The 27,584-nt window shown below is 41.8% G+C and overlaps 2 protein-coding genes and 1 pseudogene across 8 annotated transcripts in view; 2 read left to right on the forward strand and 1 right to left on the reverse strand.

The window, feature by feature from the left end:
* Positions 1-104: 104 nt before the first annotated feature.
* APEX2 (apurinic/apyrimidinic endodeoxyribonuclease 2) lies at positions 105-10,993 on the reverse strand. Of its 2 annotated transcripts, none has more exons than XM_072817377.1 (7): positions 10,843-10,993; positions 10,252-10,626; positions 9,191-9,274; positions 6,155-6,335; positions 5,459-5,605; positions 4,649-4,718; positions 105-2,127 (listed from the first exon to the last, which is right to left on the reverse strand). In XM_072817377.1, the coding sequence occupies exons 2-7, from the start codon at positions 10,406-10,408 to the stop codon at positions 1,219-1,221; spliced, it is 1,548 nt and encodes a 515-aa protein (XP_072673478.1). In that variant the 5' UTR covers positions 10,409-10,626; positions 10,843-10,993; the 3' UTR covers positions 105-1,218. The 2 variants fall into 2 exon arrangements, with proteins under 2 accessions (XP_072673478.1, XP_072673479.1); XM_072817378.1 differs by having other exon boundaries at positions 10,838-10,977.
* LOC140628230 (small EDRK-rich factor 2-like) lies at positions 8,643-8,819 on the forward strand (annotated as a pseudogene).
* A 1,225-nt stretch (positions 10,994-12,218) lies between the features above and the next one.
* The window catches only part of PFKFB1 (6-phosphofructo-2-kinase/fructose-2,6-biphosphatase 1), a 73,841-nt gene continuing 58,475 nt past the window's right edge, over positions 12,219-27,584 (forward strand). Inside the window, exons 1-2 of one of the 6 annotated variants that reach the window (XM_072818285.1) lie at positions 12,219-12,588; positions 13,823-13,898. Coding sequence is in view for 3 of the 6 variants with exons in the window: in XM_072818288.1 (XP_072674389.1) it covers positions 17,881-17,965 (85 nt within the window). In the remaining 3 variants the exon portion in view is untranslated. Of the gene's footprint in view, positions 12,589-13,822; positions 13,899-17,649; positions 17,966-21,093; positions 21,255-27,584 lie in introns of those variants that run through there. The other 5 variants (XM_072818284.1, XM_072818287.1, XM_072818288.1 and 2 more) reach the window with 5 other exon arrangements.

The following is a 27,584-nucleotide window of genomic DNA, read 5'->3' on the forward strand; positions in this document are numbered from 1 at the left end:
CCATGAGGAAACCATAGGTCACTTGTTGGTCTGACCAATCCATTTTACTAATAGGGACACTGATCCAGAAAGAGGAAAATGGCTGCCAAAAACCACACAGTGAGTAGCACTCAGCAGGTTTATTTGAAATGGATTTTTCCCAATGGTTTCAACAAAAATCCAGGGATTGAATCTTTACTGGTAGACCTGGAAAACCTAGGCCCATGTAGCCTCCAAAGCCAGGAGATGGAATCAGCCCTAAATGAACCGCTTGGAAGAGAAGAGATCCTCAAACTTCGGAGATATTTTCCAGCAGACAGAATGGATGTCCTCAATCTGTTATCCTCTCCTCTCCACAGTACTTTATAGAACAGGATCTACCAGCTCTATTTTCCAAGGTGGGAAAGAGACTTGGCTATACCAAACAACTTTTTCAAGGCAACACTCCCAATCTTTCCAGATCATAGCACACAGAAAACATTTGCATAGCACACCTGCATGAACTAATGATACTACTTGCCTAGGAGGCACTCTCTCCTGACATTCGTGCTCTGCCTGGCAATTCTAGGGCCATTTCTTTCCATCCTATAATCCATTTTGTGGCAGTTGTGGGACACACCAGTTGGGAAGCACTGGTTGAAAGCTATTCAAACCACCTGAGCTTTCTAACATACCACACTCACCTCCCTTGCTGATTCAACCTTAGTAGTGCAGGAATCCCTACAACTCAACAGAGCACCTTTATGGTGAGTACCACTCCTTCCTCTCCCCTTCCTAGGAGTTGTATCATCAGGCTATAGGCAGCTGGCAACCTGTGTTGAGATAATGTCTCTGATTCAACTTCATAAAGCACATCCAAAATGTCTACATGACATAGTGTGCTAAAACAAAAACACACTTTGTTTAGGCACAGATATATTTCTCAACAAGAAAGGGGTTTAAAATCAACTTCCTGGGACAATTGGTTCCTGTGCACTTCTGACAGGAAGGTGGGAAGTGGAGTGGAGAGCTGGGTCACAGCATTAAGGAACAAGAGGCTCACCAATGAGTAGGAACTAGGCAGGAAGAAGAGAAAGAGAGGCCTTAAAGGAGGAAGAGAGAAAGGAAAGAGAAGGGTTCTTCAGGAAGTAAAGAGGAAGAGGTGTCTTTGGGGAAGGAAGAATAGGCAGCTTAGGATGGAGCTGGCCTCAAATTACATACAGGGCTGATGATGCCAGACATCCCTAGGCCTGGGTTGGTTCAGCTGGGCCTGCTCCAGAGGAAGAAGTTACAGCGGGAGGAAGGGTCAGTGGGAGGACCCCGGGGCCTAGCACACATATAGAAGTGGCGGCCCAGATTGGGTCCCGGCTTCTTCACAGTTCGCATCACACATGGTTCCCTGTGGCCCCCACAGAGGGGCATGGGCAAGGGCCCCCCAAGCAAAGACTTCCAAAAAGAGGTCTGTACCTCCTTCTCATCCTTGGCCTCTGAAGCACCAACTTGCCCTTCCACCACTTTGGCCATTACCTCCTCTTCTGGAGTCTTTGGGGTCATGAGGGCACCCATACTAGGAAGCTCCAAGTTAGGAGAAGCTTGGGGACGATTAGAGGATGGCTGGAAGTAGCTTGTCAGGCTTTTTTGGCCTCTGCTAGAGCCAGTTTGATTTGGCCGAAGCCTGGTTGAGCGCACACGGGCTTTGTTTTGGTGCATCTTTACCTGGGTTTGTTTGCTGAGTCGCAGCACTGATTGCTTGAACACAGGATCTTGTTTGTGATGAACTAGGAAGCGAAGGATCTTGAGCTGGGTGCCTGCAAACTCAGGGAGGAAGCGAGTGCACAGAGGTGGGCACTGTTTTGCTGGCACAGAGGACACACTCAAGACTGCACCCACAGGGCAATGATCAGAGCCCATCACCTCAGGCAGCAGGAAGGAGTCCTGGAAGGTGTCAATTACCAGGGTCCTGTCCCCCAGCACATAATCAAGCCGGGAGCCATAATTCAGGTGGCGGGCACCACTGACTGCTGACCAGCAGGTGAATGCCCCCTCCTGCTTTGGCTGGAAGCAGCGGTAGCTATCAATGAAGGGCCGGACATGGGACCCAGCCTGGCATCCCAGGTTACTGAGCAAGCCGTCCATCCACTTGCGCCCTGGGTCCTCTTCAAAGCATTCCTGGGGAAGGGGGAGGAGAATGAACAGAGAGGCAAAACTAGATGCCTAGACCTGGAAGAGACTTAGACTAACTGCTTCATTTTTCAGACAAAAAAAATGTGATTGGTCCCCAAAAGACTACTACTCAGGGTCCAGAACTGGCACAGCTGGGATTAAATGCCAAATCTGAAAGCTTGTCATTTGCTTAATAAAAGCAATTCTCAGAATTGCTCACCAATAGGCTGGAAAGCATGAAGTCAAAAGTGGTTACGTCTAGGAAGTAGGGATGGGGTTAGAAGTTAAGAAAACTGTTACTTTTTCATTTAAACCTTCTGGAACTGTTTGGCTTATTAAATGTGTATCAAGGGCCTCACAGACCATTGCCTCTCCTGCCCCAAACTCCTCAGCTGAGGAGCTCCAGAAATCCATGCCTACTAAATATTTCCTTTGGCTCTGATTCCCAATTCATCCATCCATCCAATCCACCTGCCCACACACTCATTCAATGAAAAAATGTTCAAAGAACACTGATTATGGGCCAGGCATGATACTAGAAACAAGGTGGGAACCTGAGCTTGTCCAAGTGGCCAATGAGGCTTCCTTTGAGGAAGTGATCTAGAGCTGAAAAGTGAAGGCTGAGCAGGAACAACCCAGACAGAAGATGTTATAAGTTGAGAGAGCAGCCTCTGTAATGGACCTGTGGAGAAAGGAAGCAGTGCACCCAAAAGATAAAGGGAGACCAGACTGGGGACCAGAAGACTGGCAGGAGATAACTATCATAGTGCAAGCAAGAGATGATCATCACTTAGACCAGGGTAGAGCCAGAGGAGACAAAGAAAAATGAAATTAAGAAATGGTTTGAAACTAAAGTCAGCAGCACTCACTGATCAGCTAAATGTGCGATGTGGGGTTAGAGAGTAAGGAAACTACTAACATCAATTCCCAGGCTTCCGGTTGGAGTAGCCAAGGAGATGATGGTGCCATTTAGGGAGAAGAAAACTAGAAGACCCAGTCTTTTGGGAAGTTCTCATATTCTATTTTGGAAAGACTGTGTTTCTCATGTGACCTGGTACTATTCTCTTTTCTTGGAAGGAAGAATGTAAAAGGTGCACTTGAGAGATCTAGAGTTTTGAACTAAGAAAAAAAAGGCATAAAGTTATATGACACTATTGCAGGAAGCAGAAAGAACAGACTGAGTATATACCTGATGAGAAATAAGGTATGAAGAGACTGAAGTTTACATTTTGTAATGTACACTCTCTTCCCCACCATACCACCACCAATACCAACATTCTTTCATTATCTCATTTCTGTTCTTCTTCCCAGCTGGGAGCCACATCGGTTTATGTGGCTCTTCTGCATACCAATCAAAGACTCTTCCTACAGCCCCTTCTTTGAGCCAAGTCCAATGCTGAGATGGACTATGCCAGCATAAGTTATTGATCACTCCCTTCATGAGGCAAGCTGAGAGCTGGCTTGTAGACTCTAGGACAGTGGTTCTCAAGCCTGACTGTACAACAAAATCAGCCTGGGACCTTGTAAAACATACTGCTACCCTGGCCCCACACCCAAGAGATCCTGATTTAATTGGTCTGGGGTGGCACCCAAGTATTAATATTCTTGTAAAAGTTCCTTGTTCTAATGTGCTGTCAGGGAATGAGAACCATTGGCCTAAAGAGACTCAGAGATGAAAGGTTCATACAATAAAAAAAAGACAGAGGGTACAGTGAGAAAAGTCAAAATGAAAATAACTTTTACAATGGACTGAGAGAAGAAGATCTCGCTGGTGGGGACTGAGGATGGAAATGAAGACTGGGAACAGACCAGAAAGAGCCTTCAATGCCAGGCCTAGATGTTTTCTTTGCATTGCAGAGCTAACAGGGAGATACTGAAAGTTCATGAGCAGGAAACACTGTATGAGGGAAATGATCAAGATAATATGGAGTTCAAGGACCTTGAAATCTGGTCCCCAAAGGACCCTCCAGCCCCATCTCCTGCCTCTAACCCCCCTTCCCATGTCAACCTCTAACAAGAATGGGACTTGCAGTTCACCATGCATACCAGGCAAATTCTCACCTTGTAGCCTTTGCTCAAGCTAGAATGCTTTGCTTCCCCTACCCCTAAAACTGTTTTTAATATTTGACCATTTTCAGATGCCTCCTAATGTCCAGACTAGCCCAGGGATTTCATTTTTCCAGGCTCCTCTAGACTCCTGGCCTACCATCTCAGCCCTGAAGACATCTTTTTGTAAATGGCTGGTCATATCCCCCACTATGCTTAAACCTCTGAGGGGCCAAGAGCCAGAACTGACTGGCAACTGAGTCCTCAGGACATAGCTCAGGACAATGCCAAGGACAAGATCAATAATGTCTCCTGAATGAATGAACAATCCAACAATCCTCAGTGCTTTGAGAATTGTATTTCAAACTAAGCTCTCCTTTTCCATGAAGGAAGCTACTCTTGAGCCCCAAATCCAGCTTTGGCTGGCTGCCTAAACAGAACCATGGTCAGAAGTGAGGAACGGGGCCTTGAAGAGCCTTACCAGGTTGACTGCATCCCAGTGGTCAATGGGGCAGTGGGCTGTATTCAGGTCACCCAGAATGATCACGTGGCTAAAAAACATGACATGAGATTATCAACTAGACATTCAAGACAGGGAACCAATAGTCCTGGCCCATCTACTTTCTTCTGGGCCCAAGAGCTCAGAAAGGCACCTTTTCACACAGGGAGTCCAAGGTAGGAGTCCACAGCAATGCATAGCAGGCTACCTCTCCAATCTTACCATAACCTTGCTACCTTTTATGCCTGACCAACCCAATTCTGATCTCCAGAGATGAGATCATTCCCTGACATGATTATCTCACTGATCTCTACCTAATGGCATCTTTCTGGTCCTTAAAAGTTGAGCTCAGGTACCACTTCTTTTAGGAAGCATCCCTTGATTACTCTAACCCACCCTCACTTTCCTGTCCTTTCTTGGGACAAGACTTTTCATTTGCTCCTAGACACTTTACCTTCTTTATCTCATTTCATCCTTAAAACTATCCTGTGAGGTAGGGATTCATATACTCACTTGAGAAAATAAAAGCAGAACTAGCCTCAGGACTCATAGTGAATAAAAGGGCCAGGATAGGTGCTTAAAGGTATCTAAGTACAAAACCCATATTTGTACCACTTTACCTGATCCTCACAGCTCATAGAGAGCAGAGCCCATTCTGGGAGGTATGCTGGTGTCTCCAAGTAGGCTGTAAAGGAACTCAAAAGACAAAGATCCCACATCCCGTTCAATGGAGCTTGATACCTAAATGGGCTGGGAACCTAGAACCTCAAGTACCACTTAGGTTTACAATACCTGCCAGCTGCCAGGAGGGCTTCTGCTCGGATCTGCAGCAAGCGATAGAAGCGCATTTTAAAGGTCAGCCGCTCAGGTTTCCCAGCATCCGCATGGGGGCAGTACACGTTGATTAGGGTCAAGGTCTTCTGCTTCCCTTCCCATGTCCTGGGGAGAAGAGACCCCCCCCCACACACACACACACAAGAAAAGGTCATTTCCAAATCTCCCCTCTCCACATCGTGTGGCTTCCACTTAATGGTTGCCTGTGGGATGGATGTGAAGGGGACAGAAATACATGAACATGCCGGCATGCACAGGACTTGGGGACAGACTACAGGTAAAACAGGGAGAGGGGCATCTAGGATAACACCCAGGTAAACCAGGTGACGGTGCTGCCATTCACAATGACAGGATACTCAGAAAGAGAGCAACTTGGGGCGATGAGTTGCTAAGTTGCCTTTGAGGTGCCTGTGGTAATAAGGGAGCTATACCTCCCAGCCAGTTCCCCACTCTAGAGATAGGAAACTCAAAGCCCAGAGGCGAATATGATTTGCCCAAGGTCACATAATGAGTAGCCCAGTCAGAACTGTAGTCCAAGAAAGGCAAATCTGGGATGTTTTCCATGATGAATATAAGTATACAAGGTAAGCCTCAGAGTCACTACACTAAGAGTAGAACCAGCAGTGCTCAGTGCAAAGGGATGTGGGCTATTACCGGATCTTATGCTGTGTCAGGAGGGCCCGGCCCTCACTATCCAAAGCCCGAAGCTCCTCTTGGGTGAATTCATCCATGTTTCCATAGCAACCCACGTCCCCATTATGAGTGGCAAGTAGGCCACTCAGGCCTTCTTCAGCAGCCATGGGAGTAGCGCTGTCCTTACAGAAGGTAGCTACACCTGGAGATAGACAGGATACTCTGAGAGGTCCTAGAAGTCAACAGCCTATCGTATTGCTTGTTGCCCCCAAATGGGTCACCTGAGTCAACTTCATCTAATGTGGTTATACTGACAACTCTCCCAACTCAAGGGCCATGGATGGCTCCTGAAAGCCTGAGGCAATTTTGAGAGTCTCAGTTCCTTCATCTAAAAAAGCCACAGAACAATAATAGCTAATGGTCTAAATGTTTTATATGGATACATGGTAAGTGTTCAAAAATTATTAGCCATTATTATTATCACAGACTAATTTGTTTAATCTTTGTACAGGAACACCACAATATATTGCAAGTTCAGTTACAGACTACCACAATAAAGCAAATATTGCAATAAAGTCCAATGAATTTTTTGGTTTCCCAGTACACATAAGAGTTATATGGTTACAATATTATAGTCTATTAAATGTGTGCTAACATTATGTCTAAAAAAAAAACAATGTATATTCCTTAATTAAAAAATACTGCTAAAAAATGCTGTCTATCTGAGCTTTTAGCAAGTTGCAAGCACTGATCACAGATCACCATACAACAAATATTATTAAGGGGCACCTGGGTGGCTTAGTCAGTTGGGTGTCTGCTTTCGGCTCAGGTCATGATCCCAGAGTACCAGGATCAAGCCCCACATGCAGCCCCACAGGGGGCTCCGGCTCAGTGGGGGCCTATTTCTCCCACTCCCTCTGCTCCTCTCCCAGCTCATGCTCTCTCTCTCTCTCACTCACTCTCTCTCTCTCAAATAAATAAAGAAAATCTTTAAAAAAATAAAGTATGTATCTTTAAAAAATAATAAAAAAATTACACATAATAAAAAAAGTTTGAAATATTTAAGAATTAACCAAAATGTGAAAAAGAGACATGAAGTAAGCAAATGTTGCTAGAAAAATGGTGCCAGACTTGCAATACAGGGTTGCCATAAAACCTTCAATTTAGGGCAGCCCCGGTGGCCCAGCAGTTTAGCACCGCCTTCAGCCTGGGGTGTGAGCCAGGAGACCCGGGATCGAGTCCCACATCGGGCTCCCTGCATGGAGCCTGCTTCTCCCTCTGCCTGTGTCTTTGCCTCTCTCTGTGTGTCTGTCATGAATAAATAAATAAAATCTTAAAAAACCTTCAATTTATAAAATATGTAGTATCTTCAAAACACAATAAAGTGAGGAAATGAGTGAAAATATCAGTGAGGGTGACAAAACATGAGAGACACCTAACTCTGGGAAACTAACAAGGGGTAGTGGAAAGGGAGGTGGGCAGGGGGTTGGGGTGACTGGGTGACAGGCATTGAGGAGGGCACTTGGCAGGATGAGCACTGGGTGTTATGCTATATGTTGGCAAATTGAACTCCAATTAAAAAAAATGAAAAAAAAGTGGTACTTAGACTCTTAAGTATAGAGGGGAGGTGGGTAGGGGGGATGGGTGAAACAGATAAAGAGGATTAAGAATATACTTCTCTTGATGCACACTGAGAAATATATAGAATTATTGAATCTTTATATTATACACTTGAAATTAATATACTACTGTATGTTAATTATATTTTTTAAAAAATAAATCGAACTTCAAAAAAACACAATATAGTGAAGTGCTTTATATATGTATGTATATATGAAAATATATAGATATGTAAATTCATATATTTGTTGCTTATCTTGTATTTACTTATATATGTTTATTTATAAATGTATATATACATATATATATATTATGTATATATACAAAACAAGGTATGCCTGTAGTAGCCCTAGGACATAGGCATTATTTCCATTTCTCAGCTGAGAAACCTGAAGCACAAAGAGGTTAAGTAACTTGTCAGAGGATACACAGCTAGGAAGTGAGGTAGGACTCAAACCCTGGCAGTCCTAAGTTCATACAATAAACCACCACATGACTGTGCTTCCAAAGTCAAATAGGGTAATTTTACACATAAAAACCATCCTTCGGGATCCCTGGGTGGCGCAGCGGTTTGGCGCCTGCCTTTGGCCCAGGGCGCGATCCTGGAGACCCGGGATCGAATCCCACATCAGGCTCCCGGTGCATGGAGCCTGCTTCTCCCTCGGCCTATGTCTCTGCCTCTCTCTCTCTCTCTCTCTCTCTGTGACTATCATAAATAAATAAAAAAAATTTAAAAAAAAAAAAAATTAAAAAAAAAAAAAAAAAAAAAAACCATCCTTCATGTAACTTTATGTGACTTTAGCTCTGTGGACTAAAAGCCTGTGGCGCCTACAACATGGGACAGAATGAGGGGATGCAAGGGAGGTAGGCCAGATCTGCTGCCCTCACCATGACCCAGGGTAACCAGAGGTAGCGCATCCACCAGAAGAATATGAAAAAGCAGAGCTACTAGGTTAAGGGAAAGTACTGAGATAATGGGCTTTCTGCTGCCACCTGCAAACAGAGGGCCTCAGAGACCATTCAGGAAAAGCAAAAAAAGGCAAATGAGAAGGAGGAACCCAAGTAGCTCTGTGGCTACATGTCCAACCCTCTTGGTCTCCCCTGTGTGCCTGGAGCCAGTCCCACCATGCTCTCATTTTCTCCTGTAGTGCTCATAGGTCCCAGCACCATTAGCATTCATTTTTGTCCTGTTTCCGCAGCGGATCCCTCCTGTGCTTTTTTTCCTTCCCTTAGCCTCTCTTCCCCTAGGCCATCCTGTGGGTGAGGGGGTTACCCCCTTCCCAGAGTTTTTTATTCCTGTGGGGCTCACTCCAAAGTATTAAAAGTAGCTTTTAAAAGACTGAGTTTCTTATTATTTTCTCATCAAATATTGGAAACTTTTTCACCCCCCGACCTGCCTCCATCACTAATTTAACATTCCCAGAAAGCCCCATTTACCAGAATAGCCACTGCGGTTGCGGCTGAAGCTGAAATAGGAATTATAGCCCTCAATGATAGCCAGTGGCTCTGTGAGCACGTCTCCTGCAAAAAAACAGATGTAAGATTGTGTCAGAGATAAAAGTAGAGCCTAGGAAACAAAGGTCTGGAATTAACATTGTAGGGCAATTCCTTGCACACATCAGAGCCAGAGTAAGATTAGAGGAGGAGTTAGAAAGGTAGAAACTAGAGAGGGAATTGATATCAGAATAAGAAAGCTATAGAATGAGAGGAGAATTAGGTGGGAGGAAGCTAGTGATTAGGTGAATGGAGGGAGCTGGAGGTGCGAAATGGAAATATGAGAGAGGGAACTGGGAATCTGAGCTGGGGATATGAGGTTGGAGAGAGAAGCAATTAGAGGATCTGAACTGGGGATGGAGGAAAAAGTTGTTAGTGGGTCTCAGGGTCCAGTGCAAGGGAGCAGGAAGGAATGGGGGGGGGAGTGTTGAGCTCTGGTGTGAGAGAGGGAAATAGGGAATCTAACCTTGGCATAGGACATGAGATAGAAATAAGAGGTTCTGAGGCTGGAAAGGAGAAATGGGGAGCTCTAAGGGATCTGAGGGGAAAACTGAGGATTGAGAGAGGGAGCGGTAAAAGGGAAGAAATTAGGAAGTCTGAGCTGGGAACAAAAATGGGGTGGAAATTAAAGGATATGAGCTGGGGGCGGGGGAGGGGAATTGGAGGATTTAACTTGGGAGCTGGAGCTGGATAATGTATGAGGAAGAAATTTGGGGTACTGAGCTGGGGCAGGAGAATGAGTGGGATGTAGAGGGTCTGTACGAGGAGGAAGGTTGCACGGATGAGGGAATTAAGATTGTGCTGAGGACAGGAGAAGTAGGAATTAAGACATCAGACTGGAGTGAGAAAAAGGGGTTTAAGAGAAAGGGGTCAGGATTCTGAACTAGGTCTAAGAGGAGGACTCTACGGATAGAGAAATAGTAAAGTAAAATGAGATTAAGTTGGGGAAAAATTTAGTGGAAATGGTAAAGTATGGTAGGGATCTTGGATTTTTGAGCGCTCACTGGTCACTTTGGTCTCCTGAAGGCAGACGATGTCGGCATCCAGCTTGTCCAAAATGCGCCCCATGGCCATGGCGGCACAGTTGCTGGGCTCCTCATATACCATCCCTTGCAGGGGGCTCCTGATCCCATTGATGTTCCAGCTCACCACACGCAACATCTTGACGGCCAACTGCAAAGCCTCACAGTACGCGCCCAATGTAGGGGACACAGGACAACTAGGCGCCCCCGGCCCAACCAGATCCCGCCTTCCGCGCGCATTGGCCCAAGCGTTTTCCTGCGCGCCACGAAAAATGTCGGCGAAAGTGAGGCGGGGCTTCGAGCCTCTCAGTTCTCATTTGGCGGGAGGAGCGGAAGTTGATGGGGTGGTGCAAATGCCTAGGATGAATGAATGGCAAGAGGAAGTCCTCCAGTTAGGCTCCTTCTCCTCCTTCAGCACTCCGTCCGCACACCGCAGTCTGACTGCGTTTCCGAGCAGCTCTAAAGTCCCCTTGGTGCTTCCAATTACTTACAGATGGGATTTCGCCACCTTTTAAGCAGCAGAACGAAACCGCGCGGTAACCGAAGCCCCGCTCCCAGTGAGACTGACCTTACCTCCAAGTGCGCCTCTGTCGTCCTGGGTTACTGCTGTAACTGTGCTTGGGTGGAGGAAGGGAGGCTCGAAGGGAACCGCGCCGCTAGAGGGAGCAATAAGAAATGCTCTAGAGCATGGGGAGTCCGGGTGGCTCAGCGGTTTAGCGCCGCCTTCAGCCCCAGGGCGTGATCCTGGAGACACGAGATCGAGTCCGACGTTGGGCTCCCTGCATGGAGCCCGCATCTCCCTCTGCCTGTGTCTCTGCCTCTGTGTGTGTGTGTGTCACTCATGAATAAATAAATAAAATCTTAAAAAAAAAAGAAATGCTAGTGTAATTAGATTTATAAGGGAAGGGGAAGAGAGGAACCTGTCTCAAGCCCACCCTCTAGCCATTATTTGTCTTGGGCTTTATAACATTCTTAAGTCCCCAACACATACTTTTTCCTGGCTCCATTTCTCAGATAAGTAAAGTCGAGCCCAGGGAATTGAAGTGGGCTACCCAAGATCCAGAGCAGCACTGTCTCCCAATGTACCCCATGGCTCTTCCACATGCATTATTTGTTTGATTCTCTGGATAACCCCATAAGGGGTATTAAGGCTAAGTATGACAGAATGAGTGAGTTCACCCCAGTCTCACAGAAGTGGTAGAGCCAGGATTCAAAGCCTATCTTAATCAGCTCAAGGAATACTTTCTTGGATAAGTTTTTCCTTAACACCCACACACTTCCCCAGTTAGGTCTTTTCTCTGGGCCCTCACAGCACCCTGTGGTCCATTCTGTCACAGCACTTATCGCAATGCAGAGCTACCATTGATTGCTGTTTTTGTCACACAACTGCCAGCAACTTGAGAGCAAAGACCATGTCTGATTCATCTTGTTAGCCCCATCCTCTAATCTAGGGCACAGCATATTTAGGAGTCAATAAATATTTCCTAATTGAATAAACAAACACGGAGCAAATGCAAAAGCAACAGATTAGTGACTTGTTTTTGAGAACACAAAAATAGAAATGATAGACATGCCCAATGTCCAAGGAAAAGCATGACTTCACATTCTTAGGTTCCTCACCCTAAGCTGCAGCATAATTTTCCCCCCAGAATACCATAACCTTATTAGAACCATCATCCTCAATGTCTGCAGAAAAGGCCCAAATAGCTGCTTTTCCTCCTAGAGGACTTAAAGGTTACCTTCCAGTTGTTGCCATCAGGATAAATAGCTCTGCAATTAAAATAAGAATTTTGGTGCTTTGAGCTTTTTCATGCTTTGGTGGTTATTGGCTCAGGATTGAGTCCCAGGAGAGGGATAACTAGGACAAAGGAAATTAACATTTTTATTGCTCTTGCTTCATATTGCCAAATCACTGTCCAGTAAGAGATCATGCCCATTTACACTAAAGACCAATCTGAAACTCAGCCCCTAGGAAATCCAGATCTTGCCTGTCTACATTGCTGGTTTTAATTTCCCCATTCTGCAGTTGCTTGTTAATATTAGTTCTGACCTTTGGGGCAAGGTGAACACATGGTTGGCCTGAAGAGAAAAGGCTCCGGTGGCTCAGGAACTTCTTTGACAACTAACACAGCTGATATTTCAACAGAGCACACACATGCCCCTCTTATTAAGGGTACTTCCACAGTGTTTTCAAGGAACCAACCAACGCCTCGAGACTCCCTCTTTAACGCCACCCAGGTACCTGCTTTGAAGGTCTAAATGCAAGAAAGCTGTGTGTCGGATAATTAGTGATGGAAGAGAAAACCTCTAGGAGAACAGGTAGGTGAGACAGAAGGAAAAATAGATAGGGATACACAATTCCAAATCCATTCTTTAGGTTTCTGGAAAGTTTTCTTTGTATAGGGGTTACTTGAAGTGAGCATTAAAGGGTATGAAAGAGTTGGGGAAAAGATGATATCTATATCTCTCTGTCATCCATCGCCACCTGTCTTTGTGGGACACTAACCAAAAGGGCAGTTCTCTAGCACCTTTAGAAGTCTCTCTTGGTCTATTCCAGTTTTGAGTGAACTGGATAGTAGGGATTATATATCTTACCTCCCCCAATAGTATATACAGTAGGTCTTGTTTTCTGTGGCACTTTGAACAAGCTTTTCAACCTTCTCAGAGCTTCAATAACCTTCTTACTAAAATGGAAATTGAAATCCCTGGCCTACGTCCTTCAGAGGGCTATCTCAAGGTGAAGAGGAGTAGGAGAAGAAGAACCAAATTTCTGGAGATGTTTCAGAACTTCCATGCTCTGTCTGAGATTAGTGATCCTGCTTTTTTCTGTAGCCTCCACAGGCAATACCACCCACAGGCCTCCAGCTGCTCTTCTCTCTGAGTGACTATGGTCTGTAGAGAGCCACTCCTGGGACTGGGATACAGTAATCCTTGGGCTCCAGGTGTGAGGCTGAATGTGGTGGGGGGATAGTGGGCCAGAACAGTGACTAAGAATTAAGTGGTACCTAGGTGGTTGCCACAGAAAGCCTAATACACATCCGCACCTAAACTATAAGCATGTGGCCAATCTCCCCTGTACACCCTTACCCCCTACAAATGCATTTATACCCACATACTCCTAAGAATTACTAATAGAGATACTCCATTTGTGATTTTGTAACCCATCAGTATGGGTTTAATAGTGCTTTTAGTGGGATTCTCCCACATACCCTATACTTTGGGAGGATGATCAGGACCTGTGAATCTCAGGAAGTCACACTGTGTGCTTTTCTCCATAGAGTTAACCCAATTTAGAATCAGATCTTGGTCTTGAGTGAGTCACTGATACTGAGTGAACTCTTTTTCTGCAACCAGTTGATTGGACTTTTTCAGGTGGGGTGGACTTCATTCTTTTGCTCATTCTATTCTGCCCCATTCAAGGTTAAAAAATCTTTCTAGATACCACCTTCTACTTTCAGACCTAGTTAGTTTGCCCACCCAGTTCCCTGTATAGATCTCAGTTATGACATTTACTTTTCCGAATAGTGATTGTCTATACGTTCATCTCATCTAGGGCAGAGAGATACTCATTGAGCAAGTGTTTCCTCCTTGCCAGAACCTGAGCTGAATACTGGAAACACTGATCGCAGGTAACTGAAGTCTAGTTCCCATCCTCAAGGAATTCATAGTCTAGTAGGGAAGTACACCAGTAAAAACTAGTGGATACTTGCTCAGATAAATGGAAACATACAGACAATATGAGAACCAAAGATAATGCCTATCCCAGATTACAGGGAAAGCTTCCCAGAGGAGGCAACATTGAGCCAGTTCTTGAAGATTGAGTTAGATTTCACTGAGAATGGAAGGAAAGAGAAGGCATTTCAGGTGGAGCAAAAGCCCAAAGGTTTAAAAAATATATATATGTTATGTTTGGGGACTCCATGAATCAGCAAGCGCAAGTTAAGCATGGGCTTAGAAAGAGAGACATGGCTTAGAGAAGTAGGTTGGGGCTTGATTTAGAACAGCCATCCTGAGACCTTTCCATAAATCTTGTTTAGTTCTCCTGCTTCTAGGATCAAAATTGATAACAGGTAAACAAACAAAAAACCCAGACAAACAACACATACACCACAAAAGCAAGATAAAAAAAAATATGACAACAACAACAAAAACCAGCTAGCTAGTTCCAGTTCCAGGCAATTTTAACTTGGGTTTTCAAGCCTGGACCCTAGGTTTACCCTTTCAGACCTTGCCAATAGCCTGCTAGCCTCCTATCTCAGATTTCCTGCTGCTAAAATTATCTTTCTGCCTCTTGGCAGAGTCATGAGGACAAAACTGTAAACATAGAAGGGGGTTCATGTAACCAGCTCAATTACCTTGGACAAGCTTTTTCCCATCTCCCTAGACCTTAGTTTCCCTATGAAACTAGTGAGAATGTAAGGAGCAACTAGGATATGGAATATGTTGTTGTTTTGTGGACAATGGAAAACATACATGTAAAAAGTTATTATTAGGATTATTAACATTGCAAATAAAAAAGAGTTATTACTTTACATCTGTCAGAATGGCCAAAATAAAAAACAGAAGAAATAACAAGTGATGGCAAGGGTGTGGGAACAAAGGAACCTTCATATACTGTTGGTGGAAATGCAAATTGAGGGAACCTCTGTGGAAAACAGTATGGAGGTTCCTCAAAAAACTAAAAATAGAAATACCATACAATCCAGCAATTCCACTACTGAGTATTTACCCAAAGAAAATGGAAACACTAACTCAAAAAGATATATGCACCCCTATGTTTATTGTAGCCTTATTTATAATAGCTAAGATATGAAAGCAGCCAAAATGTCCATCAATAGATGAATGGTAAAGAAGATGTGATATACATATATACACACACAAAAATATATACATATACATATATATGCACACATACATATATATACATATACACACAATGAAATACTATTCAGGCATAAAAAAGAATGAGATCTTGCCATTTTCAATGACATGGATGGAGCTAGCGAGTATTACGATAAGTGAAATGAGTCAGTCAGACAAATACCATATGATTTCGCTTATTTGTGGAATTTAAGAAGCAAACAAACAAAGAAAAAACACCAAAAAAACACACTTAAGTACAGAGAACAAACTGGGTAGATGGGAGGGGTAGAACAGATAGAGGAGATTAAGAGTAGTACACTTATCTAGATGACCACTAAGAAATGTATAGAATTATTAAATTATTCTGTAAAGTAATGTAACACTGTATGTTAATTATACTTCAATTAAAAAGTAATACAAAATACAGTATATGCAATATTGCATTGTCAGAAAAAGAAAAAACCAACTCAGTAGCAAGGAAAGCCAATGCCAAGGAAAAAATAATTATTAGCAGAGTAATACTTATTAGAAGACTTATTAGGATTAAGAGAGTTGTATCTCTTCCAAGGTCTAGTTCTGAGACTCTAAATGTTCTGAGATCATCTGAAAGACCACATTCTTAAATCAAACTAAATTGATCAATTAATAACAACAACAACAACAACAAAGTCCAAGTTGCTCCAAGCCTTGGACTGGGAAAAATCAGGTCCCCAGTGTTCTACCCCGGACTTGGTCACTTGGTCACTTAGGAAAATACCTCCCCTCTCTAGGCTTCAATTTTCTTACCAGAGAAGGTTGGATGTAATGATTTCTAGGGTTTTCTGTATCACAAAACCAAAAAAGTAAAAGTAAATTTATCTTTCTAATTGATTGGCAGGAGTTCTTTATTATAAATGTTAACCCTTTGTAATATGTTATAAATTCCTTTTATTGTTTCTTGTGTACTCAGCATTACATTAGAAGTTTCAGATTAGCTGAAGAGGTGATTGATCATTTACTTCACAAAAGGGGTTAACTAATGTATTTTGAATATTTCCCAGGTTGCTTTATGTGTGTTAACACGTTGAGTTTTCAACAACCCTGAGCAGATAGATACTCTTATCAGATGAAAAAACTGAGGCACTGAAAAGTTAAATCTTCTGCTCAGGATCTCATTGCAGAGGGAAGAGGTGGGATTCCACTCAGGTGGTATGGCTCCACAGCCCATTGCTTTTAACTACTGTGACTCACTGCATCAGTACATTCATTTAGATAGGCAGGCTCTGAAATGTATTGAAGATTTGGAATGATTTATACACAACTGGAGGAAATCTAACCTTTGTATAGACTAGGATACTGAAAATAAACTTTTAGGGAACTTCTTAAAAGGCAAAGTACAGCCAAGAGCATTGGAGGAAAGGGATTAGAGATTGCTATTCCCAAGAGCTTTCTGTGTAGCCCAGCTCAGTGGAAGAAAGTTGAGCTTCCTTGTAGCCAATCACTGGAGGCTCTTCAGGGGGTGGGAAGGTTGCAAAAGAATGAAGTAAGAAAAAAAAAAAAAAGAATGAAGTAAGAGTATACTTGGACATCTTCCAGGTAAGCTATGTTGTTATGAGTTCTACTCATAAAAGCCTCAAAACAACCAGGGGAAGGGGGGAAGGTAAAGTAGACACATCTGGGTGAGATGACTCTGGCCTATGGACTTGTCCTACTTTGAGGTCATTGCTCCCTGCTTCCCACACTCAGCCGGCTGCAGCCTTTACCCTAAGCCTCCACTTGGCATGAAGAACTGTAGTCAGGTTCTGTATCAGATCATGATGCCTTTCTCTCTAGGACTCCTAATGGCAGCTGGCAGCCATGTGGGCAGTGCTTACCATCTCTCCCCCCAGAAATGGCTGCATTCACTTCTCTTTCCAAGGTGTCAGTTTTATTCTAATTTATTTAGCCTTGGCTGGGGAGAACATAAAGATGATTAGATGGTGTCCATCTCTCCCAAGAGTGCCCCCAAGCAGCACATTTTAAGTGGGAAAGGACCTGTGGTAGGAAAGACAGCTGAATTCAGGGGAAGACAACAGTTGCAATAACATTTGTGGGTGGGGGGAAACAGTGAGACAATGAATCTTCTACTTCTAGTTCTGGTTTTTGATTGCTAGCTCAAAACATTGCATTTTTCAGTAGGGATTTTGTTTATATTGAAAACCTTGAATTTCTGATATGGATCTCTGTTTCTCAGTTAGAACTTGACATTCTACTTAGGCTCATCATTTTATTTCAAAGCTGTAAAAGCTACTGAGACCTGCCTCCATCACCTTTACCGTTTCCACCTCACACAGGATATAAGCACATGATCTTTGGTCTTTTATTTGCATACTCTACTAGTCCTGTCTTCATTGGAGGGAAGTAACTGGCCAGACCTAGGCTGTCTTGCTGGCTGCCTTCCTTGCTGGGCTCCAACTTATCTCCTATGTACACAGCCCTTGGAGTTCAGAGGCCTCTGCTGACCTCTGCCCAACCTCTTTCTCTGTACCCAAGCCCCCACTGGTACGTACAGGTGCAGAGGCAGGCAAGTCAGGCAAGGACTAGGAAAGAGGAGAGGGGGCTGGAGACAGGCTGCCAGAGAGCTCAGAAGCCCAGTGCGCCTCCCTGTCCCAACTCTGTCCACCTGCTGCTGTGGCCACATTAACAGAAGAGATAGTAAGACAGGAAGTGAGGCCCAGTACCTTGTGGACAGTGGTGTCATTAGCTGCAACACCTAAGCTGTCTCAAGAGATGGAAGAGCTCACCCAAACCAGGTTGCAGAAGATCTGGATTCCACACAGCAGTGGCAGCAGCGGGCTACAGCGGAGGAGGGGCTGTAAGTGTGGTTTGCTTCCATGGGCTTCAAGGTGGTGGTAGTAGAATGTGTGTAGAAGAGCAAAGGACAGTTCCCCCCCCCCCCGCATTTCTACCCCCATCCGAACCTGAAAGTTGGACTAGATAAGCAGCTGAATGAAATAGCTGTAGAACAACAAAAGGATAATGTCAGAAAAGACAGAGAAAGAATTAAAGAAAGAGAGAGATAAAGGACAGAGAAAGAATGAGGATTAGGTAAAGACCATCTTAGAGGGATTTTTGACTAGGCACTTTTTTTCTTATGCAGAGCTTATTTGAAATGCTTCTTGTTCGAAATTTGACATTGCTAGTTTGGAACTAACTGTTCAGTGCTAACCTAGAATGTTTCATTTTGATGAACTCTGTGAAGAGTTTGGAAATTGGTCCTGTCTGATAGTGCTTGGGTGAAATAAGGTAATGATTCCTGGCATAATTTCTCAGGAGACAGGTGCTGGATACACACCAGTCTCATGTCATTGGTCAGTTTTGCTCCTCCCTTTTCTCAAGCCTCTTCTAATAAGTCTTTACCTGTCTGATTTGGGAAAGTCTGGATGTCCTGTCTCCTGCAGTTCCTTCTTGGCTCACACAGACACTTTCGCTGCTCTGGGAATTTGAGAGAGAAAACATTCAGCCTCTCAGGGACAGCCTGCTGTGTAATGTTCACTTTGAAAATTTAAGAAAAAGCAGGGCGAAAGAGAAGCAAACAAAACTTGTAAATATTTTTTTAAAAAAAACTGGAGTATTCCATTTCCCATAGATAACAGGGGATGGTTGTAGACCAAGGTGTTTCCAGTCCAAGGATGGACTGAGCCATGAGGAGCCATGAGGTGAGCAGAGATAAGATAGCAGTGGACTGTGGGACCCAGACATCTTGAGGACCAGCTGACCAAGCTTGCACTATGCTAATGCTAGAGGAGGTCCAGGCTCAGCACTATTGGGAAGAGAGGTAGTTGCTTAGAGAATACAGGAAGATGTAGGATATTAAATATGGTGTGTAGTGTGCAAGATGTAGATAGAGGAAGAAGAGGAAGAGGTGGAAAAACCCAGCCTCCTATTCTCTTTCCTTCTCTCCACCAGGAATTTCACTCACTCATCTAGAGATCTAGGGACCTGGATGAGACGGAGAATTACATCCCACCCCCCATCCAGCCAACCACTTTAATTCTTTCCAAGGGGCTGTTGGGTTCAGTTGGCAAGCAGGCAAACCAGTCTCTGCATACTTGGGTCCTCTAGAGTTAGGACCCTGTATTCCTGTGAACTCTTTCAGGTTGCAGAAAAATATATGTAAGTCTCCTAGTATAGTCTCTGTTACATAGAGGGTACAAAACAAATATGTGCCCACTTTAGTTCTGAGCGTCTCTTTCCTCGGCTGCAAAACAGAACTAATTCTTCTCACACTGTGTTGTTGGGACAATTCAGTGATTCAGATGTCTGGATCCAGACTGCCTAGGTTTTAATCCCAGATCTGCCACCTCCTGCCTCTGTGACTTTGGGCAAGTCTCTTTACCTCCCTGTGCATCCATTTCTTCATCTGTAAAAAGAAGTGAATAATAGTGTTGTTATAAAGATTAGAGAGTAAAGTATATAAAATGCTTAAAATGTCCAGCTCATAGTAAGTGCTCCATAAATGTTAGTTATTATTTAAACTAGAAGATGGATGTGTGGTCTTTTTGCCCATCATATCCTCAGCATCAAGCTCAGAACCTGGCACATAGCATATGTTTATTGCTGTACTTCCACTCACCCTACTACTCACCATAGGCAAGCGTGGACTGTGCCTAAGACGGTCTCTCATTAGTGATTGACTGAATTATATCAGACCACAGAGACAATAAACTTAGTGATTGCCATATCTTGCCCTAGGCAAAGTCTGTCTCACCTCCCTTGCTGAGGAGTCTATTTACCACTGAAAGATCTGAATTACCTTTTGCTTGGAGCATCCTTTTTAGAACTGCCTGGTCCCAAAGGGGACAATGGGTGAGGAGATTAACACAATCAATGATGTTCTGAGAATTAAGTCCATTAATATGTATAAAGTGCTTGGAAAACTGTGTATGTTCATCTGGACTTGTTTTCTCATTCAATGTTGTGTTTTGTGTGCCATCTATATTATTGTTGCATGTAGTTATATTTATTCTCCTTGCTGTGTAGTACTACATTTTGTGAAATCTCATGGTTTGTTTATCCATTTTACTGTTGGTGCACAATTAGGTAGTTTCTAGTTTTTGGTTATGAACAATACTGCAGTGAAAATTTTTGCCCACATAAATTTTGGAATCAGCTTTTCAAGTTATACACACAGACAAAATTTGGGGATTTTGATTGGAATTGCATTCAATCTGTAGATCAGTTTAAGGTGGAGTTAACGACTTTGTGACATTGGGTCTTCTGTAAACACAGTATATCTCTCCATCTATTTAAAATCTTTTCATGTAATTTGAGTGAAGTTTTATGATTTGAAAGGACTTGTACATCATTATAAGAAATTTCTTTATTTCTTGTTGCTATTGTAAACAATACCTTTTTAGAAAATTGCATTTCATAGCAGTTTATTGCTAATGTATGCAAATATAATTGTAATTACTGTCTATTGCATTTGTAACTAAATAACCTCATTAACTTTATTATTAATTTTGATAACTTATAGGTTAATGACAGTTTTCTTTTTCACCTCTCATCTTTATATTTTTGTATCTGTTTTTCTTATATTACTGTACTCCTAGGACCTCTCACCTCAAACACACCATTTTAAGTACAATGCTGAATAGAAATGTTAATAGTGTGTATTGTTATGTTGATCATAATTTTAAGGAGAATGGGTTTTTTTAAGATTTTATTTATTTATTTGACAGCAAGAGAGAGCTTGAGAGAGAACACAAGCAAGGGGAGCAGCAGAGGGAGATGGAGAAGCAGGCTCTCTACTGAGCAGGGAACCATATATGGGGCTTGATCCCAGGACCCCGGGATCATGACCTGAGCCAAAGGCAGAGCTTAACTGCTTAAATGACTGAGCCACCCAAGCATCCCTAAAGAGAATGTTTTTAAAGTTTCACCATTGAGTAAATTTGCAGTCGTTTTTTGTAGATACCATTTAACAGGTTAAGGAAGTTCCAGTTAATTTTTTAAAGATTTTTTATTTGTTCACGAGAAACACAGAAAGAGGCAGAGGAAGAAGCAGGCTCCCCATGGGGAGCCTGATGCAGGACTCAATCCCAGGACTCCGGGATCAAGACCTGAGCCAAAGGCAGATGCTCAACCACTGATCCACCCAGGTGCACTGGAAGTTCCAGTTTATTCTGAGTTTGCCAATAGGATTTTTTTAATAAGTAGACTTTGAACTTTATTAAAAATCTTTTCTATATTTCTTAAGATGACATGTTAATTTTCTATTTTAATTTGTTAATGTGAATTACATTACAGGTTTTTCTTGTGTTGAACTGATCTCACAGTCCTAGGATAAATAAAAACTGCTGGATTTAGTTCATTAATATTTTATTTAGGAATTTAGCATTTTGTTCATGAATGAGCTTGGTTTGTAATTTTTCCATGGTTCTCATGTTTCTCTATTTGATTTTGGCGACATAAAATGAAGTACAAATGATTTCCTTTCATTCTATTTTCTGATAGAGGTCATCCAAAAAACTATGTGTTCTTTAAATATTTGACACAGCTTCCAGATAAAAACATCTGAGCCTGCTATCTTCTTTATAAGAAAAAATTTAACTGATGCAATTTTTAAAAATAGTTATAGAATCATTCCAGTTTGCTATTTCTACTTGTCAATATTTTTAAGTTATGGTTTTCTACGAATTTTTCTCTTTCATTTCACTTTTTAAATTTATTTGCTTGAAGTTCTTATCTTCGGATTTTTTATTTTTTAAAGGTTTTATTTATTTATTCATGAAAGACACAGAGAGACAGAGGCAGAGGCACAGGCAGAGGAAGAAGCAGGTTCTATGCAGGAAGCCTGATGTGGGACTCAATCCCAAAACACCGCACCATTTATTGAAGAGACTGTCTTTCTTCCAGTGGATAGTCTTTCCTCCTTTATCGAATATTAGTTGACCATAAAGTTGAGGGTCCACTTCTGGATTCTCTATTCTGTTCCATTGATCTATGAATACATATTTTCAATAAAGCTCTATTTGGTGTATATCTGTAGAAGTACCAAAAAAAGGAAGTAAGCAGAAAATATTAATAATAATAAGAAAAATATAATGCAGTAAAATAGAGAAATTAATCTAAAGGAGTTCAGAAGAACTTTTAACCATGAAAGATTAGGAGAGGCAGTTAGAGAAGTTTGGTGCTTTCAAATAAAAACATATGCTTTAATTATAATTCAAATAAATAAAACTGACTTAATTGTTGGTGTTGGCAGTCTATAAATACCAAGGGAAAAAGTAAAAAGTATTAAAATAAAATTAAATGAACAAAAAATTACAACAAATGTTCAAAGACTCTGAGACTGCCCACAAATTCCTGTTAGTCTTCACATCTCTCCATTTATTTTATCACTCCCAAAATAAATTTAATTTTTCTCAATTGCTAACATCCAAAAGCAAATCTAAAAACCCATTTTACTGAAGGCATCTTTTCCATTTGGTTTAGTTATCTCTAATTCAACACATTTAAAAATTATTGTATCTACTGAAGGTTATTTTGTCTTTCCCATTTGCCTAATTATATTTATGGTGTATACAAAAATAGGAAAAGAAAAATATGTTTTCTCTATGTATAGTTTTAACTTCAGATATAGAGCTGCATTATAGTTTCAATAGGGTTTTTCAGACAAGTTTCTGAAACAAACCATGATTTACAATATTGTTTCTACAGAAAAATGTGTTGCAAGTTCAAACCAGCTGATTTACTGATGATATTTTGGAAAATAAAACATCCATGCATTTAGGGCTGCCTAGCATCAATGTGAGGAAGGTTTGGTTTGTAATAAAGACTTACAGTGTATTAAAAAAAAAAAAACCCAAAACCCCTGGACCACTTCCCGAGCCAAAGGCAGAAGCTCAACTAATGAGCCACCCAGACGTCCAACTTAGGATTTTTTAAATCTCTGTTGTATTTGCAGTTATAGCCTCTCTTTTGTTCTAATATTGTTTATTGGTATCTTCTCATTTTCGTTTTGATCAATCTTGCCAAAAGTTTTTCACTTTTACAAGTTTTTAAAAATAATCAACTTTTGACTCTTTACTTTTCTGTTATGTCTTTGTTTCCCATTTAACAATTTTTTACTTATCATTATTCTATTTCTTTCACTTTCTTTTGATTTTTTTTTTACCTTCTGGAGTTAAGTGCTCAGCTCATTAATTTTCAGACTTTCGTTTTTTTTGAGTTATAAGCATCGGGTGCTATAATTTACCTATTAAATAAGAATGATTAAAAAATAGGACTGATATTCCTCAGATTCATGATTGTGTGGACATAATGACTTTTAAATTATTTCTAGATTATTTGGTAAATAAACACTGTTCCTGGCTTTCTTAGTTTCCCCACCAGGTACCCTATTACCCTGGGCACTTCATCCCTTTATCTAGGACTGCTGGGACCTACTAACCACCATTTAGCAACTAAAGGGTTAATGCCTAACACAGCAGGAGGCCTCCAGGAATTTGGAGCCAGTCAACCCACCAGCTTCCTTTTTGGCAGATCAAGTGCCCCTGCCATTTCCAGTTTGATTACATTCTTGACTACATTCTTGTAATTCTTTTTAATTTTTTTAAAGCTTTTACTTATTTATTCATGAGAGACACACACACACACACACACACACACACACACACACACACGGAGGCAGAGACACAGGCAGAGGGAGAAGGAGGCTCCATGCAGGGAGCCCAAAGTGGGACTCTATCCCAGGACTTCAGGATCATGTCCTGAGCCAAAGGCAGACGCTCAACCACTAAGCCACCTAGGCATCCTTTTTTTTTTTCATTCTTGTACTTGTTATTATTTCAATTCTTTGAAACATATTTATATTTGCTTCATGGACCAACAAAAGGCCATTTTTGGTAAACATTCCATAAGCACTTGAAAAAAATATACATTTTTTTAAGATTTTTTTTTATTTTTATTTATTTTATTTATTCATGAGAGACACAGAGAGAGAGAGGAGCAGAGACACAGGCAGAGGGAGAAGCAGGCTCCATGCAGGGAGCCCGATGTGGGACTCGATCCCGGGACTCCAGGATCATGTCCTGAGCCAATGGCAGGCACTAAACTGCTGAGCCACCCAGGGATCCCCGAAAAAAATATACATTTTACAGTTGAGTTTACTATAGTATATATGTCAAGTCACGTTTGTTAATCTTGCTCAAATGTTCTAAACATACTTCTGAGGTATTCTCTACTTGTTGAGATGAAAAATGTGTTGATGTCTCCTTGTAACTCTGTCAATTTTGAAGCTATATAAGTAATTATAAAAAAATTTACAACTGCTATATGTTCCTGGTGAAATTAATATTTTATCAAAGTGTAAGGAAAATATTTCTGGAAACTTGGTATTTTTGACATTTTGCCTAAAAACAATTTTTTTTCTGATATTATGACATTACTTTTATTTACCTTAATATCTGCTTGGTGTATCTAATCCTATACTTTCGAAAACATTGGTTGAGGGTTTTTTTTGTATATTTTGTTTTATTGGAGTTCAATTTGCCAACATATAGCATAACAACCACTGCTCATCCTGTCAGGGCCCATCACCCAGTCCCCCCAAACCCCTGCCCACCTCCCTTTCCACTACCCCTTGTTCCTTTCCCAGAGTTATGTGTCTCTCATGTTCTGTCACCCTCACTGATATTTCCCACTCATTTTCTCTCCCTACCACTTTATTCCCTTTCACTATTTTAACATTCCCCAAATGAATGAGACCATAAAATGTTTGTCCTTCTCCAATTGACTTATTTCACTCAGCATAATACCCTCCAGTTCTAACCACATTGAAGCAAATGTTGGGTATTTGTCATTTCTAATGGTTGAGTAATATTCCGTTGTATACATAAACCACATCTTCTTTATCCATTCATCTTTCGATGGACACCGAGGCTCCTTCCACAGTTTGGCTATTGTGGACATTGCTGCTATAAACATTGGGGTGAAGGTATCCCAGCGTTTCACTGCATTTGCATCTTTGGGGCAAATCCCCAGCAGTACAACTGCTGGGTCACAGGACAGTTCTATTTTAACTCTTTGAGGAACCTCGACACAGTTTTCCAGATTGGCTGCACCAGTTCACATTCCCACCAACAGTGCAAGAGGGTTCCCCTTTCTCCACATGCTCTCCAACATTTGTGGTTTCCTGCCTTGTTAATTTTCACCATTCTCATGGTGTGAGGTGGTATCTCATTGTGGTTTTGATTCGTATTTCCCTGATGGCCAGTGATGTGGAGCATTTTCTCATGTGCTTGTTGCCCATGTCTATGTCTTCCTCTCTGAAATTTCTGTTCATGTCTTTTGCCCATTTCATGATTGGATTATTTGTTTCTTTGCTGTTGAGTTTCACAAGTTCTTTATAGATCTTGGATACTAGCCCTTTATCTGATAGGTCATTTGCAAATATCTTCTCCCGTTCTGTAGGTTGTCTTTTAGTTTTGTTGACTGTTTCTTTGGCTGTGCAGAAGCTTTTTACCTTGAATAAGTCTCAATAGTTCATTTTTGCTTTTGTTTCCCTTGACTTCATGGATGTATCTTGCGAGAAGTTGCTGTGGCCAAGTTCAAAAAGGGTGTTGCCTGTGTTCTCCTCTAGGATTTTGATGGATTCCTGTTTCATGTTTAGATCTTTCATCCATTTTGAGTTTATCTTTGTGTATGGTGTAAGAGAATGGTATAGTTACATTCTTCTGCACATGGATGTCCAATTTTCCCAGCACCATTTATTGACGAGACTGTCCTTTTTCCAGTGGAAAGTCTTTCCTGCTTTGTTGAATATTAGTTGACCATAGCGTTGAGAGGCCATTTCTGGATTCCCTATTCTGTTCCATTGATCTATGTGTCTGTTTTTGTGCCAGTACCACACTGTCGTGACGATCACAGCTTTGTAGTACAACTTGAAATCCGACATTGTGAGGACCCTGGCTCTAGTTTTCTTTTTCAATATTCCTCTGGCTATTTGGGGTCTTTTCTGTTTACACACAAATCTTAAGATGATTTGTTCCAACTCTCTGAAGAAAGTCCATGCTATTTTGATAGGGATTCAATTAAACGTGTAAATTTCCCTGGGTAGCATTGACATTTTCACAATATTAATTCTTCCAATCCATGAGCATGGAATATTTTTCCATCTCTTTGTGTCTTCCTCCATTTCTTTCAGAAGTGTTCTGTAGTTTTTAGGGTATAGATCCTTTACCTCTTTGGTAAAGTTTATTCCTAGGTATCCTATACTTTTGGGTGCAACTCTAAATGGGATTAACTCCTTAATTTACCTTTCTTCAGTCTCATTGTTGGTGTAGAGAATTGCGACTGACTTCTGGGCATTGATTTTGTATCCTGCCACACTGCCGAATTGCTGTATGAGTTCTAGCAATCTTGGGGTGGAGACTTTTGGGTTTTCTAAGTACAGCATCATGTCGTCTGCAAAGAGGGAGAGTTTGACTTCTTCTTTGCCAATTTGAATGCCTTTTATTTCTTTTTGTTGCCTGATTGCTGAGGCTAGGACTTCTACTACTGTGTTGAATAGCAGTGGGGAGAGTGGACAGCCCTGTAGTGTTCCTGATCTTAGGAAAAAGGCTCCCAGTGTTTCCCCATTAAGTATGATATTTGTTGTGGGCTTCTCATAGATGACTTTTAAGATGCTGAGTAATGTTCCCTCTATCCCTACACTCTGAAGAGTTTTGATCAGGAATGGATGCGGTATTTTGTCAAATGCTTTCTCTGCATCTATTGAGAGGATCATATGGTTCTTGTTTTTCCTCTTGTTGATATGATCTATCACATTGATTGCTTTACAAGTGTTGAACCAGCGTTGCATCACAGGGATAAATCCCACATTGTCATGGTGAATTATCTCTTTAATGTACTGTTGGATCCTATTGGCTAGTATCTTGTTGAGAATTTTTGCATCTGTGTTCATCAGGGATATTATATTGGTCTATAATTCTTCTTTTTAGTGGGGTCTTTGTCTGGTTTTGGAACTAAGGTGATGTTGGCCTCATAGAATGAGTTTGGAAGTATTCCATCCCTTTCTATCTTTCAGAACAGCTTTAGTAGAGTAGGTTTTGTTTCTTCTTTAAACGTTTGATAGAATTCCCCTGGGAAGCCATCTGGCCCTGGACTTTTGTGTCTTAGGAGGTTTTTAATAACTGCTTCATTTTCCTGCCTGGTTATTTATTGGCCTGTTCAGATTTTCTGTTTCTTCCTGTTCCAGTTTTGGTAGTTTGTGGTTTTCCAGAAATGCGTCCATCTCTTCTAGATTGCCTAATTTACTGGCATATAGCTGCTCATAAGATGTTTTTAAAATCATTTGTTGGGCAGCCCGGGTGGCTCGGCAGTTTAGCTCGGCAGTTTAGCGCCATCTTCAGTCCAGGGCTTGATCCTGGAGACCCGGGATCGAGTCCCATGCCAGGCTGACTAATGGTTTATCTATCTTATTAATT

Source organism: Canis lupus, chromosome X (genome assembly GCF_048164855.1).
Source record: "Canis lupus baileyi chromosome X, mCanLup2.hap1, whole genome shotgun sequence".
Taxonomy (NCBI): Eukaryota; Metazoa; Chordata; class Mammalia; order Carnivora; family Canidae; genus Canis; species Canis lupus.